Genomic DNA, 18,167 nt, shown 5'->3' on the forward strand with positions numbered 1-18,167 from the left:
TTTTTTTTTAATACAAAAATATAACACATATAATAAAACAAGACATAAATAGTGTCAGAGTACTAGATTTAACTTAATTAACTTAATTTAAATCTGTACATTCGTAGAAAAATAAATATTATAAAGATAATTTGGTTTTGATTTCTAAATGTTCATTAAAAATGTATAAAAATGTAAAAATAAGTCGGTAAATGCACATTATTATGTTTGATTTTGATATAAAAAAAAAATACTTAAATAATTTAATAACTATAATATATGCAAGTACACGTGAAATATAATTCTATATAAATTAAGATTTTGGTTAACGAAAAGATGATAACGAGCATTTTTGGTTAAAAAAAAGATGTGTGTTATGTAGACTTATATTGGGGCAAAAATATTTTTTTAATGAAGAAGACAAAGAATCATTTGTTACCAGTTGATGATCGTATCCTGAACGCTTTTATTTATGGTTGCTTAAAATTTAATATTACAACATAAAATATGAAACATACCTATTTTTTTCAGCAACCACTTCATTTTATGTATTATCAGTTTTATACAACTAATATAAATAGGTAATTATAATATATTAACGTAAAAAAATGTAATATAATATAGAATATACTTGTTGGTTTATTAAAATTATGACTTTAAGTACATAACTAATTGTAGGTAATGTGAATAAAAATTTTTAATAAGACAATAATCATAATAAGATAATAAAATAAACACATGGGTTTTAAAACGATTCTTCTGGAAGCAATATGGGGTTTGAAGTACCTGGGTTTTATCGTTTTAATTAAAAGGCCAATAAAAAAGAGATTTTTTTCAGTATCTATTTTTTTTTTCGTTTAAGAGTTCCCAAGGGATTTCACTTAGAGTGTATTAAATACAATGAGCTGTAATATATTCGTTTTGTGCGCTATTTTTATAACTAACTAAATTCATGAAAGTTTATGCATCCTATATTTTAGGAATCAAGATATTTGTTTATTTTACTTGATGTAAATAAACAAAACAAATAAAGTAAATTTTTTATGAAGTTTTTTGCCAAACAAAATTTTTTTAAATATTATATTAGTTTATTAAATAATAATAAAGACATTTGTAATTCAGTTTATACCTATGCAATTAGTGTAAGCTGGGACTAATGTATGAATAAAAATGTATGTTTTCAATTCCCTTAAAAGGTATCTCTATAGTTAATAATGGGTAATAACTAATCATATCATATTATGCTGTTCGAGTATATTTACAAAAAAAAAAAAGAAAGTTATCCTTAATTCCTGATGAATTAAAAATGGAAAATTGAATAAAAAAATAACTTGAATGTTAATCACTAAAACAGTTAAATGTATAGATATTATATAAATTGTAAAGATACATATAAATATATATTATTATATTTCAATTAATTCTAGTATTTGTATCTGCTAAGCAACAATGAAATATTAGTTTATTTTATCAATAAGAACAGCTAAATAAGTAAATACCACTAACATTAAAATGTAAAACACAATATCCATCAACAGTTTAAAAATAACCGTAAATGTAATTACATTTACGTTTAATGTTATAATTAGTTTTGATTGAACACCTGAAAACGTTTTTAGAATGAGTGTATTATATATTATTAATAATTAGTCAATATTAATGTTATCATACTTATAAATTATACAAAAGCAAAGAAAATGATCGTACAAATCAATAATACCATGGTTTGTACTTGTATAATTAAATTTGATTTTACCTAACAACAATAATTATTGATGTGGATAAATTAATGTTTTGTAAATTAAAGGTGATCATCGCAAACAGATAAGACTCAAGAATAATATGTAGTGAATTATTGTAATTAAAATAAAAGATAATATCATAAACGTTATAAATATATAAAAAATTGATGTTTTTTTATTATAGAATATAGACAGTCATAGATATTGCTTGAACAAATAAATAACAGAAATGGCCATGGATAAATCAGAGTTTAGTGTGTAAAAATAAGAAAAAACTATAACAGGAATCATTTAACTGTATTGATGAAAATGTACAAAGTGATGTCAATATGTTTCCAACATTTATTACCCTATAGACATGGTAAAATTAAATTCAGATTGCATATATTGCAAATATATTATTGATTTATTACAATAAAAACCAGTCCATTAGCCAATTGTAAATCATTGTAGTATATATTGATAGTATGAAATTTAAAAATCACAACGATATATTAAGATATTAATTACTAAAAATATCTTTAAATACAGATACTCGTGCATTATTAACATACATTTATTTAAGTAAATATAACGATTATTTAAATTTGAAATATTACACAAATTATCTCAAAATATTAACTGTGGTAACTTTAATGTTTTGTTTTTGAAAAAATTTAGATGTTCTATTGAATATAATAATTGTATTATTTGTATTTGTGTAAATCATTTAAAAATTTGAATAGTTCAATTATTATACATTGAAATTGTAATAAATAAATATATATTGTATACATTCAGTTTTTGCTATTTTAACGAAAAGAATTTCATGAAAACTACGCTTTTAAATAAATACATGAGAAAAATACGGAAGAAAATTAAACCATTTATAATTCAACTTAAAGATAGAGGTAACAATAGTTACTGAAAGTCTGTAATTAACGCTAATGGTAAGACTATTAAAATACATAATATACATTTTTATTAACATTTAGTAGAGATCAGAGAATTACATGAACTCGCTGTAAGCTTGGTTTTATACACTATTATATACAAATTGTTTTCTTTTTAAAAAAATCACTATTTCGTAGTACAAAATAAGGAAACGAAATTAATTGCATTCTTGATGTAAATTAACCAGATAATAATAAACTGTTCAATTATTTTTGAAAGTTTTATAGCTACTCTTTCACTGTAAATAAATGATCACATACCACAATACGTTGGTTAAAAAAAGGGAGGATTGGTCAGTATGATGAATGAACTATCCCAAATGGATTGATATTCTATAATATACGTGATCTGGAAAAATATAAAATAAATAAACGCTGTATGTATATATTCAAGCTTTGATTTGTCGACCCTTACTTTTATATTATAACATATGTTCACTATACCACTAGCTAGACTTTTATTAAAGTGGTGTATTTAAGAAATATAAATACATTAAACTAGGTCATGTGTATATCACTATTTATATATATATATATATGCTCATCCTAATGCAAGACTCTCCGAGAGGAAACGGAAACTTTCTGAAAACCCAAAATCTCCTTAATGTATCATAATATAAGATTCATAAAAGGCGTTTGCTTACCACCGACTTTATCCTGAAAAGAATGCAGAAAAGTTAAAATGTGATTCACTTACACACAAACACGCGAGCGCTAGGCAAACAAAAGTGATTTTTCGCAATGCTTTTGGAAAATAGAAAGTTATTTTCCTGATTAATAAGTTACAAATTGTTTGGAAATTTAATCGAGTTTTTTTTTAATGTTTTATTTATATACAATCACGCTTTACAATCTTTACAAAATATAATATTTTATACATTATAAACGTAATCGTTTAAGTATAGTGTAAGGTAATTGGTAGGCACCTATGCCAAAAAATGTCTTTCATTTCACCAGTGGACGTCGTGTGACGTAAAATATTGCAAATAATGCTTATGTTGGCGTTAAAATTGTTCGGCGAATATTTATCTAGATTGCCTCTGACGTATACACAATAAATCCCTAGTGGCCAACAATGAATAATACATACACGTATTGATAGAGTGGAGGTCTTATTTTTCGTTTAGGTTGATAAAAATAAAAAACTCTTTCTAGGGGTTTGTGAATATTTTTTTTTTGTACAGGATGATCATAATCAATCATTTTTTTTACTATATACATCAAGTACACTACAGAGGATAATCGGATTCAAGTAATTCAAAAAGAACTAAGTCTAATAATTGTTCATTAAAAATAAGTCTTATAATTGTTTATTAAAAAAAAAAAAAAATGAACAAGTAGATTAGGTGCTTAACTTAACTGTTTTTTTTTTTTATCAATCTACTTTTACACCCCGTTTTATTTTGTACCTAAACTAATTATAAAAAAAAATTATAAATAAAATCAAAAATAGAGTTTTAAATATTTTTTTTTTTGTAATAAGTATTATATTAATACTGCGTATTACGTTTAACCAATATGCTATTGGTAGAAATACGTAACTTAATTATAATAGTTTTTTACAAGTTATAAAATATGGAGTTTAAAAAAAAAATGGCATAGAGAAGTAGGAAATACCGCTCTGCTGTATATTATGTGTCGAATGGAACTCTTTATAAAATAAATCACTATAATTAATTTTGTTAAATTTGAATACAACGATAACCCATAGTCTAATATGACTTAAAACGCGAAGACTATTTAAATTACGCTACTTATTATCACAAACCAATTATTTCAATAATAATATTGGATTTGAGTAAAAATTACCGTTTTTTTATTAGTTATTTGTCCATTTAGTAAAAGTACTAAGAATTTTTAATTTTTACATCTTTAAAGTAGGTACAAACTAGAACCAACTTTCTATCCTATACCGCTTGAAAATTGAAGCATTTTATTAACTACGTATCGTGTATATAGACACAAAAAAAACACACATCATTGTAAAATCAATACATTTATCGCTTGGCTCAGAATCTAAAATTGAAAAAAAAAAATTAATTCTATTTTAATTTTTGTTTTTTTAATAAGAATAGTAAATATAAATAAACTTTCACGTTAAACATAACTATATTATGTAGAATCATCTAGAAAAATACTTTTGATAAAAGTTTAAAACAAAAAAAACCAGGGTATTTATTTTTATTACTGCCTATAATCATTAAGGTCCATATCTGTAAATGCATTTGAAACGTATGAAATATGCATGCATTTTTAAGGTTTTTAGCGTTAAAATATGCTGAATGTTAATTCAAATTGTTGTATCAATTACAATCGTAATTGGTTGATTATAATTAAATAATTTATTAAATTGGTTAAAAAAGTATTTACATGATTCATATTTTATACATTATACCCAACCCGTTTAATTAGTACCTACCAAACTTTATATTGGTAATTTTACGTACAATAGTCAATAATTATGCCGTTTCAGATTATCCTAATAATCTTCACTGTAGATGGTTGTCCATACAACCATACGCCAGTTAACACTATTCCGGTTGGACTACAGGCACACATTTTAGTCGATTTCATCATCATTTATTCTTTACGTACGAAAATATTGTATAGTATAGTTAATGTGTCATACACAAACTCGAATTTTATGGTATCGATTTAAGTGAAATATAGACGTTGATTCAGGTGCACCATTTCAGATTCTTAAAAGAAGGTGTAAATAATTTATGAAGCTAATTTATTTTTATCAGGACAATCATTATTTTCAAAAATCACATTTGTATTAAATATTTTTTTTATTTTAATTAAACATGATTACATTATACATATGCCATATCTATATGTCCTATATAATATACAATTGAAACAGGAATACATGAAAACTATGTATAATTTTTGTATAAATATGTAAATATTGTAATCGAATAATAACAAATTTATCAAAAGCTGTTATAAACCTATTAAATATATACTGATACAAACAATACACAAAATAACATTTATGATGTGTATGATATGTATAATACAAATTTAATATTTGAATTGTAATGCCAAAGTTCTTTAGTCTATCGGTTAATACCCTCAGGCTAATAAAGGTAAAAAATTACAAGCGGTGCATACCTTAAAATCCTCCAAAAAAAAAACAAAAAAAACTCCCGCGTTGTAAATCAACGCTAGATAAAATTGTCAATAATAATAATTATTATTTTATATTTATAAACAGTGTCTTTAGTGAAAAATTAACCAACAGAAGCTTTGAATTATTCTAGTTGACACATATTTTTAATATTTATTAATCACCATAAGAAAATTATAGATCTAAAACATTATTTACGATATCACTCTTTACTTTGTAATAGATACCCCTTTGTATGCCATTAATAAATAAAATGTGCTGAAAATGAAAAACATAAAACACGTATGTTTATTGTTTAAAACAAAAATCTACTGTAAATGTACATGTTTTTATTAATTATAATTTAATATTGATAATAGTAAAAATATTAACATTATACTCGTATAATTATATTATTGTGACATTAATATTTTTACTTAAAAGCATAATATACGTTATAAAATACAGAAACAATTGTTTAACATACCTACATTAAATGTATATAATGTAATATATTTGTTACTAAAATATAATATAACATCATCTGTGTGCTTTTGTATAGGTCATGATTGATTCGTTGCAATATACCAATCTAATGAATCATTTCTAAAATGTAATATGCTGAAAGTTTAGGTATTATTTACAGAACTATTTAATCAATTTTTAATTTAGTAAATACCTATACTCATAGGAGATACGGTATAGTATTATGATTTTAATTTTTTTTTTCATGGAGGTAAAAATAATATATCGTATGAATAATTTGTATTTCATTTTAATTTAATTACTTTAAAAAAAAAAAAAAAAAACATTTATATCAATAATAATTTGCATTTTACTCCGAATTTATAATTTCTTACGGATATATAAGTAGGTTTAATAAAAGATATTATGATCTTTTGTTTTTATTTTTTTTTCTTATTCAAATTCCAATCAGAAGTTATTACTTACATCTCGAAAATTCTTTTATAGTATGAAAGAAAAGTGAATAGTAAAAATGTACAATGATAATATTATATAATAGTAGGTACTCCTACTATTATGGAGTAAAAATAGAAGTTGATTTATACGGATGATAAAATATCTTATAATTATTATTATTTTCTATTATTCTTTATTTCTGAAATGAAAAATATTATTTAAGATTAATAAAAATTTCTTTTTTGTAGTTTGGTGTTGATTTATCGAGTATAATAAATTTTCTTAATAAATTATTGAATAAAACAATGCACGACAGATTAACATCCAACAAAAAAGATTTAATTTCGTTGGAAGTAAAACTATACACTTGAAACTCTTTTCGATGTTTTTATCCGTGTTTTTTTTTAGTTTTATCGTAAAATGCGGACCAATGAACATTGAATTCGCATCGTTGCTCGTGTCAGAGTATTTTCGAGAGGTGAATTATAAAAAAAAAGATATTTAAAAATATCTATACTCTTAGCATAACAATTATTTTACTTTTAACCCGTCGTTGGTACACATATAGTTCGTAACATGATTGCTACACTGTGAGCTTACATTTTATATTATTATAAATTATTCATCGATTAACTTAAAAAATCAAACAATACTTAGAAATATGTATATTTTTATCCTTTACAAAAAAGTAAATAAATACTTTTCATGTAAAGTTCATAATTTATAAAATAAAAATAAAAAACTACAATCTTATTTCAAAAAATTATTTTTACTTTATATAATATGCTCGTCGTATGCTCCTTACACACCGACTCGGTTATTTAATTGGTACTGTCGACTTTGTCTAACGATAACTGATAGGAAACGGTAAATACCGCAATCGTTTATTTTTATAAATATTTATAGACATGTTATTTGAAGGTATTTATAGTATCAGATTAATTCGATAATATTTGTACGAATAACACTCGAAATGCTATCTGTATGAGCGGCGCACCCTCATATGTGTACCAACAACGTCTAACCCTGATATTTGGTGATTTATACCTATACACATCTAGAACATTTAATTAAATATTTACATATTAATGCGAATCTTAATATTGATAAATTTAGTTTTCAGGCAAAGTAGTACAATGCCGTAGTAAGTATTATTTGCTTATAATCAAACAGAAACTATAAATTGTTTATTGATTAATTTATTACATTTTTATACATTTTGTTACATGTCTCAATGAGGCACATATTCTGTTATTAAGACTATGTAATACATTAACACTTTTAAACAATTTCTTTATGCTTGTTCAGCAAATCAATAATATATTAAATATTATCATAGAATATCAGAAATTATCTAAATTTAATTTGAGTAGCTTAAGTCCGACGTTTTATTTATGTTTTCTTAACAATTAATGATATTTAAAACATGTTAACATAATAATATTATAACATGTTATTATACGTCTTATAATGTTAGTACATAATACATAGGTACATAAGCATAAAATATAATATCAACATTTTTGGATAAATCAAGAAAAAATGTGTTTAAGTTAGTTGCAATAAATATAAGATTAAATATATAGAATAAAGTTTGTATAATATATAACTCTTCCTCTCTTAAAGTTGCTGTCAGTGTCATCAGATAGTATGTGTGGCAGCCGAGTTCGTACGCGTCTATAGTTTCATGTTTTGGTTCGTAGGTTGTATAACATACTGCTTTCAATGTTAATAGTTTCTGATTAAAGTTTTTGAATTGTGTTTAAATTTATCATTGTAAAGGGGTATCCCTACAAGGGTACAATTGTAGATTTTCCTATTTAATCATGAACCATCGGGCCATTTAACTTATCCTCAAGCTGAAAGGTTTGGGTTTATTTTTAAATGTCTGTAGAATATAACCGGATTGATGTAGATTGGTAGGCAATGGTTATAAAAAATCAAAAAAAATCTCTATTATTTTCTAAATAATTGAGAAGACCTAAAATAAGTTACTAAAAAACGAGAAGAACAGTTTAGTATCAATTTTTGAAGAAAAAAAAATCCGATTTTATTATTTTTATGTACTAATATTTGAAATTTTATCTAAAACTGTGTATATATTTTTTTAGATAACGTATTATTTTACGATCTTTAGACCTTATTTGCCAACAGAAATAACTCTCAGATTTATAAATTTAAGTTTTACTATTTTATTGCTCAAAAAGATAATGACAGACATATACATCATTGCAAAACCAATATATTCATCGATCCTTTTAAACAAAAACATTATGAATATCAATTATTTTTTAAGTTTTTAAATTTGACTAAATTTCTTATAAAATTCTGTTTTAGTATTCAAATATCAACTAAATCAATTTTTATATACTAATTTTAATCTAAAAAAGGAGGTCATGGACTAAAACCGTTGCTGGTCGGTATTAATAAACAATTAAATACCTGGCTAATATCATGCAATATAATATTGTACAATACTTCATTGTTCACTGGAATTTATACCCAATTAATAGCACTGACAAATTTGTAAATGATTTTTAATATTTATAAAATATGTTAAAAGAATAGTATTTAAAGTTTGTTCTTAATTAATTACAGTATTTCATTTGAATATTTCTAAATTATAATAATAATAAAAACAAAAAATATACATAATACAAAATGTAAGCCCATTATTCATTATTATCACAATGTGTTCACCCAAAATCGACCGCCGTGACATATGCAGAATTACATAAAAGACCATTTTTTTTTTGTTTTTGTACATATATGTTTAATATGAAACAACGTTATATAACATTACGTGTAAATATATATATTACGCGTGTCATCTAATGGTTATTATACATATTATACAATATAGGTACAAAATACTTTTAGTTTCACAGTAAACAGTGTACCTACACCTTGCACAACGATAGTTTTTCCATGTACTGTCTTGACAAAAATATATTATTTAAAATAACGTACAGCGATGACTGATTTCTGACTCGATGATAATATTTTAAATATTATCTGAAATCACCAATCAATGATTTTGGAAATATTATAAAATATCTAAATAAGACTGTACACAGTGTACACTATAATATCACTACAAATCATAATATATACTATTGAATTAAGAACATATACGCAAGTAGTTCTGCTATGGATATTATGAAATATATTTTATAAATAACCAATGGGCAACGATGTTACGGCGAATATCAATCAGTATACCTGCAGGATTTATATTAGAATCAAGATACATATGACACGGACCATAATCCTCATACCAGATCGCAACATAATACAGTATTAGATTATAAAATGGTTGAAAAACTCGTATCGTGGGCTTAGTGCTCAGTCCGTGCATATTTTAGAAGCATTGAACTTTTTCTTGTTACTGTTCTGTATATTATAAAGAATAATATTCATGGTTTGGATTGTATTGCACATTTACACAAAATATTATTAGTCTTAGACCTTGCCTATAATTATAAATATAAATCTTGCATCCACGCACATAGATTTTTTTAAGAAATAGTTAAATGTAGATTTATTATATTTATTCTATATATGATCTATACAAATGCAAAATAACATTTAGTTATAACTTACTTATATATTATATATTAATATAATATTATATATTATATATTATATTACTTATATTTCGCCTTTTAACTAGTTTTTGGAAACGAATACACTATAGCAAAAATAACACAGTTTTTCCGGATTTTCTACCGGTCTAGAAGTGGGGCCCAGGAAATTGCCATGTATGAGAGAGCCCAAAACACACTATAAATTAAGATTATTTATTAAATCAGTAACAGACCATATTTAAGTAATTAAGCATTAAAGCTAATGTATTATTAAAATAACTTTTAGACTTAGATAAAGTATTTTTTTATTTCGAAATTTATATTGGAAATTGCTGATGATTGTGAGTACATAATAGACAATTCTAAACTCCCAGAACCATTGTCCGAATCACTAACTCCGATTTCAACTCCACCGATATCAAATTTATTGTCGCTCTGACAATTTGCAGAACAAAATTTAGCATCACTTAATTTATTATTCAGTATATTTTTTTTTTTTGTTAATTTGTCATATATATGTATATATTTGTTAAAGTTTTTTTTTTATATAATCAAACTGTAAATAAATATCTGTAGATCACTTCCAATGGCAGCTACTATCGTAGCTGTCGTGAAATACTTAAAAATAAATATGATAATAATAATAATAATAATAATAATAATAGTAAATATACGTTCTTGTTGTTAACAATAATTGACACCTTTCATTTCGTTATACTACAGTATTAAACTTGCAGCTGCGTAGTTCATAAACTGAATATTATTATATGCACTATTTTTTATTTCCAATTCATAAAATGGTTTGTTTTTAAATGAATTATTTATTATATGATTCATGAATTAGATAATTTCACGAGTGGAATTTAACAATATTTAATAAATAATAATCGTTAATTTAACTATAACATAAATATTACGTATATAATATGTATATAAACGATTATGTAAAGTAACAAATATGGCCAATTTAATTAAGTTGATAGGTTATATACTTTTTTTTTAAATGAAATGCTTTACTTATTTTAATTTTTTTCTGTTGTCTGATAATAGTTTATATTATTACATTAAATAAAATAATGTTAACTACTTTAAAAAAAAATAATATAATAAAGAACATACTTTCCATACAAAAAAAAAATCGAATTTGTACTAACACAATTTTACAATAAAAATAAAATACTTTTTGAATTTATTGTTCGGTAATTATATCTGTTATTATTTTAATATTGATAACTTTAAATAATAATTATGAAATTTCTATTCATAAATTTTGTATTCAACAATAATTGTGTTGATTTTTCCAATTCTTAATTAAAATGTATGAATAACTTTATTGAAAGTCAACTTATCTATTATTATTGTATTCAATTATAACCCAAAGAAAGTTTTGTTAAGTTTATTTTTCTAAGCGTATACAATTTAAATATATGAACTAATATGATTTAAAGATGACCAATATAGGAATTCAAGTGTTTTTTTTATATTTAGTTAATTAATCATGTATAGTTGTATTGTACTTAAATTAAAAAAAAAAAATTTAATATATAAATAGTTTAATTTAAGCATTCTATTTAATAAAACTAATAAATTGTTTACATTTATTTTTTAAACTAACATTTCAAGTCGTCAAATTTAAATTAAGAAGAACAAACATTGTTTATTTTACTTCCGTAGCAATTTGTTTTTCTTCGAAACAATAAAATAAACTAAAAAATAACTACTCTACATTGTTTGCGCGATTCATAGTCACGATAAATAACTAAATATATTTCATCCGTTTGAACATATATAGTGTCCTTAACATAGATTACATCTCGCTTGCTTTCTAACAGTTTTATCGACTACAGCTAAATATACAAATACCGTATTATATGTCACAACGTTCGGTTTTCCAACGTTTCTAATCTTCCTGACAGATATTTACTTAAAGCTGAATAACGTTTAAGTAGAATTTCCCAGAAATGATAAATTTATTGGAAAATTCTATCAAACATCGAATTCTCTAACAATGGTGATTTTACAATATATTATTGCAGAACATATTTTTAACTTAATAAAATATATTGTATATTATTCATAATTTATTATTATAAATAAACTACACTCAATTTAAGCCCAGTATATTTTTGATACTTTATACACAAAAAAGTGAAATATAGGAAAAATGTATAAATTTAATAAAAATGAGAATCTCCAGAAATGTTCATAATTCATATTTATTTTTTGTCAGAGAAAATAACTTTTATTAAAATTAAAACGAATCATAATTTTCAAGTCATTTTACATGATAGTTATTAAATATTTATTCTTCTTTTCAAATATTTTATAATAAAGATGTTATTATTTAAAATAAACAATTTAACTGATGAGTATATTGAAACGGATCCATTATATTAAAGTAACTTGTTCTTAAATTAATAATTTTCAGAAACAAATATGTAAATGAAAATTATATTAAAAAATATATACATATCTATTATTAATAAAATGAAAAACTATAGTAAGCTCTATCTAAAATATTGAAAATTCATTATGTATATATTTCAGTAATATAGGTGTTTGGTAAAGAAAAAGAATGTTTATAAAAATATGAGATCTGAAGAAAATGTTTGTTTTTTATTGAACTTAAAAAAATATCATCTACTTATGTTATTTGTTTCTATATAGATAATGGTAGAATAGTTTTATAATTATATAATGGTCACATTATAGTTAAAAATATTAATTTTTTCCATAAATCATACATTTTTTGGTTGAATTCTATAAAGAAAAGATTAAATAAATTCAAGCGTATTGTGTATACGACAATAATTAGAAATAGGTAGTTGGAGATAAAGTAATGAAAAAAAAGTGATTTGTATGATTGTTATACAATAAATATCAACAATACATACTTTTTAAATTATTGTTGATATTGTGATAAGAATTAGTTTATACAAACAATTTTATCTGATAATATTATTTTTTTCTATAAAAAATAGCTGTATTAACTTTCTGTTAAAATATTAATTGTTAACAGAAAATATAAAATTAAAAAACTAAGTGTATGTACTGTGATTTAAAGCTTTCCAATAAGATTCCAACACCCGAATCTATTGAAAATAAATATCATCCAAGCGCAATAATTGTTAACTTGAACCTATTTCTTTATTGTTGTTTGCAATTGGATTACTATCACAAACAATCTTAGCACATAAATTAAATATCATATTCTACTGTTTAATTTATCTCTATTTTAATTATTCATATTAAAAAAAAAAAAAATGAGAGAGAAAGAAAGAGAATCAAAAGAAGAAGTATTATAAGATAAAAAAAACCATCTTTATAATTATATTCAATTTGATATCATCAAATATACACTCGTAATATAATCAATCCACACCAAGTCGGGATACAAAATATAAGGCGCACTACACACTACGACTGACCTGTAGGCGTGGGCGTCAGCTGTTTCATGTCGATGGTGTGATGGATTTCGTAGTTCTTAAATATGTTGGTCTTCCTTGACTTGAAGTTCCGCTGCAACCCACTTATGGCCGACGTGAACGCTTTGGTGTAGATACGCGTGTCGAACGACTTGTACGGCAGCACCAGGCCGACCGTCAGGTTCTGGTGCTGGCGGCGCGCCATGATCCGCGGCACGGTGGGCTGCTGCCGGCGAAAACGCTCCGTGCTGGTGGTGGTCGCCACCGGCGTGGTGGACAACTGCACCGGTTCCTTGAGCCGATTCTTGAGCACGCCCAGCTTGATGGAGCTCTGGCCCCGGCCATGGCCGAACACCGTCTGCGACACGTCCACCGGCCGGCTGTTTATCTGTATACGCGACCCGTTCCGCGGTGTCCAGCCGTGCGCAGCACCGACGACCAGGGCGAGAACCAGTGCAGACCGCCACCAACACCGCACTGCCCCGGCAAGTCCCATCCTCCGATCTGTCCTGGAAACAGAAATATGGCCACATAAATTTTAATTTATTCGGCGCTAACACTGCGGATAGCGAGCTGTTATACAACTATTTAATCGCAATACACATTAATAAGGACCCGCAGGGGGTCATTGTGCGGTCACGAACAGAACAATATACGTTTTGATCAGTCCCAGGCATACGCTCGTATATAAAACGGTTTGCAAGTGTTTATAACTCAATTCAAGATTAGAATATCGAAAAAACGTTGAAACCGTTCAGATATTGTTACATGACTATGATATTATTGAGTTCCGCGAAAAGCAAAAATTAACTATACTATCAAAGATATCAAAACGTATTGGAAATAACGAACGTACATTTTAAGTGTTTTTATGTGTCGTGTACTCGTGTATAAGACTACAGAGACAAGAATATAGTTGAATTTTTACGATCAATAGACATAAAATATATTACTATATTAATATTTTATACAATTTAAAAAAAGAAAGAAAGCAGTGAGTGGCGTAACACTATTTTTATAAATTGCATACACAATTTATTATTAGTTTATCTGTAAATCAAATAATATTCTTATTTTTAGCCATTTTAACTAAAAATATAAAAAGCATAAACTAAGAGAATTATTGCCTAAAATACAAATAAATCTATACTACTCACGGTAACTTTCTTATACTAACACCTGATCCAATGTGAACAACACGTTAATTTCATGTTCAAGTTATAAATTATTAATTTGTCACCTGAACCACCAAAGAAAAGTGAAAATGGTAATAAAAATATAAAAAAAACTTTAAAATATAAATATAGTTAATGATTTATACGTCTTGTTATGTATATATCAATACTATACGTATATACTTTTAGATAGATAGAAATTTAAATTAATCACATTATAATATGTATGTTAGACAACTGAAATGGCTTTTTAGTATTATTACATTGTTCATAAATTAAATATTTTAGAATTTTCGGATTCTATATAATATACTAATTATGAATCAGACGACCAGAAATGTCTGTCATTCTGTGGTTTGTTGTTAATTATTATTCACTGTGAAAACCAATACATTTCAATTAAAATGTTTCAGTGTATCAATGTTGCGTACTATGTAATTATAAAGTCAAAACAACATATTGTATAGAATTTATTTTTTTTTCATTTGATTTTGATTGGTCAATAAATTAGAATTTCAAAAATTTATTTTATTTACAGTTTATATTATTTATTTATTCTATATTATTAAATAATTTGACAATGTGTAATGATTATCACAACTCTGTCTTTAAAATAATACAAATTAAATATACTATATTTAAATATTTAATTACAAAGCATGGATAATACATAGATTGATCTATTGAATTGATAAATTAGGTTTTCTTAAAATCATTATAAATATTTTAAAGTGACAAACAAATTTTAAACAAATACTTCAATATCAATTCGTATAGTAGACAACATTTTCAAATCTAAAATTTGTTGTAATCATACCAAAAACTTAAAATACGATCCTAAAGAAATAAATCTACTAATATAAGAACTAAAGTTATTACATTTGTTGTATCTTGTATGGTTCATTAATTTAATTGTCTTATACGAATGTTGTATGATTTTAAAATTATTTTCTGTTTTTATTTGTTTTGCGTTTTGAACAAATATTGTTTCTCTTTATTTTCTGATATTTGGTTTTTGTCTTTATTAAAACACATTAATACGGAAACAATTTAGAAGTTTATGTTTCAATTTCTGAATGTGCATTCTTATCAAATAGTATATTATAATAAATTATTTCAAATTCATAAAGATAAGTTTAAAAAATACATATAATTTTTATAGTATCTAAATATATTGGTGGTTTTCTTTGAAATTTGTTTTACATGTGTTATTACTGTGTACCTCCGTGACCATAAAGTAAGTATAGAATAACTACAGAGATTTAATATAATTTTCAAATAACTAATATTTGATTTTCTGTTATTTACATAATTTCCACATGTTTCAGAAATAATCTTTTGTGGGTACTAGTTCAGACACAACCAAGTTTCTGAATTATATTAATGATACAATATCTGTTAACCTTTAAGTATTGGTATCGGATTGATTTTACTTTTCCACGTTTAATCTAAGATGTACAGTTACCAGTTACCAGCAGATAAAAATAATTAATAACAGATAAAATATTAAAGTACTCGCATTTTTGTTAAAATCCAATAATAGAAGAGTTGATAAAAATTAACTATAAGTGTGAAAAAATGTTTTTTTTTAACATATTGATTTAATTTCAAAAGATGAAATTAAGAAAGAAACGTTTGGTGATAGGTAGAATAGGTAGATATAGATATTTAAATACTGAATTACGGACAATATAAATTAATAAGTTTGATAATATAAATTATAAATAAAATAAGTTTATTTTGCAGGCTATATAAGAGTAATAATGTTACTAAAATATAATATTCAATAAAAATGCATTTTGGTAATACAACATCAAATCCATCGTTTAATTGTATTTTTTAATTATTATTAGTTAACATCCAAATGGGATTTGGGAACAGTTGGTCATGCATGATACATAATACGCAAATACTGTATTAATGCATATTGTTAATCATTCACCAGTCGTCTCTCTGACAATAACTATGTTTGCCATCGCTGACAACTGAGGCGCCGCGACAGCGATCATCATTAAATACAATAATTAAATTGTATTTACCTTAAAAATCAAATAAGTCGGTGAACAATTTATTAATTTTTTAGATTGCCCTCTTTTTACTTTAATATATCAGCACGTATAAAAGTATTTGTCTAACAGTGGTATAATATGTAATGTTTTCATAAAAAAAAACATACAAATTTGAATAATATAATAGCACATCAATAGAAGACAAAAAGAACCATCGTAATCACAATATCTACTTGATTGGTAATTTATCAAAGGAGTAACCGATTCTTAGACTTCTAAATGTATTTAAATACTAGTTTTATTTAAATTTCAAAAACAGTTATTATATTTAACTATTTAAGCGCTTGAATTGGGTTTTTAAGTCTGTGTTAATTTATTAATCATTAAAGTGACGCAATTGCCTATTTTTTCATGTGGTTCTGCTGTTTTACGAAGTATTGCGCAGTTAATGAACAACTGAGGTGATATTTTCCTGTCCACCTCTTTCGTAGGTTCTTCATAATTTTCCTTAGTCTGTACTGTATAATTTTTGAATTACTTTATTAATATTCGGTGCCATGTTGGTGATTATAATACCAACTGTTACAACCATGCCATATATTCGTTGTATAATGTTAAAATTATTCCGATGATTATAATATTATTACCATATTATATTTATTAATATGTCGATTTCACCGCACACTGCTGATTAAATATATGAACTTTGAATAATATCACATCTATTATATCTGTCATCAAGTAAGTTAGGCAAGTAACTGAATCACAGCAAAATAATTATAAATTTTTAAAATATTTAATCGACTAGTTTCAGATCATTCAGTAATCCAGCTTTCCATCAATTTAAAACGTTACTATAGTTTGATAACTCATTAAGGTAGGTATTAAATATTTTATTACCACCGAGGAAGTACTATAGTTATTTATAGTTAGTTAAATAAGTTTTATGTGTATTAGTTGTTAATTATTAACTAAAGTGATTTAAAACATCAAAATAATAAGCAATATACATTATAAATTCACAACAGAGCACTACGAAAACATACAATATATTTAACATTAAGCAAATCAATTAATTTAATTAATTTATAAATAGGAATATTATTTTGAATATTTCTATACGCATAGTTTGAAAAATCAATTTATTTTCAAATCCTAATATAAACTATTGACATATACTTCAAGTGTAAAATCATTAAATAATGGACGCAATTCAAGTTTAAATACGAAGCCAATCCTTAAAAAAAATCTTGTATCATGTATATATCATACAATTGTATTTATG

General features: G+C 24.6%; 1 protein-coding gene across 1 annotated transcript in view; it reads right to left on the reverse strand.

Moving 5' to 3' along the window:
* The window catches only part of LOC132929536 (glutamate receptor ionotropic, NMDA 2B), a 266,563-nt gene that overhangs the window by 130,311 nt on the left and 118,085 nt on the right, over nt 1-18,167 (reverse strand). Inside the window, exon 4 of the mRNA XM_060994930.1 lies at nt 13,702-14,207. Within this exon, the coding sequence (XP_060850913.1) occupies nt 13,702-14,194 (493 nt within the window). The 5' untranslated portion in view covers nt 14,195-14,207. The remainder of the gene's footprint in view (nt 1-13,701; nt 14,208-18,167) is intronic.

This window comes from Rhopalosiphum padi, chromosome 4 (genome assembly GCF_020882245.1).
Source record: "Rhopalosiphum padi isolate XX-2018 chromosome 4, ASM2088224v1, whole genome shotgun sequence".
Taxonomy (NCBI): Eukaryota; Metazoa; Arthropoda; class Insecta; order Hemiptera; family Aphididae; genus Rhopalosiphum; species Rhopalosiphum padi.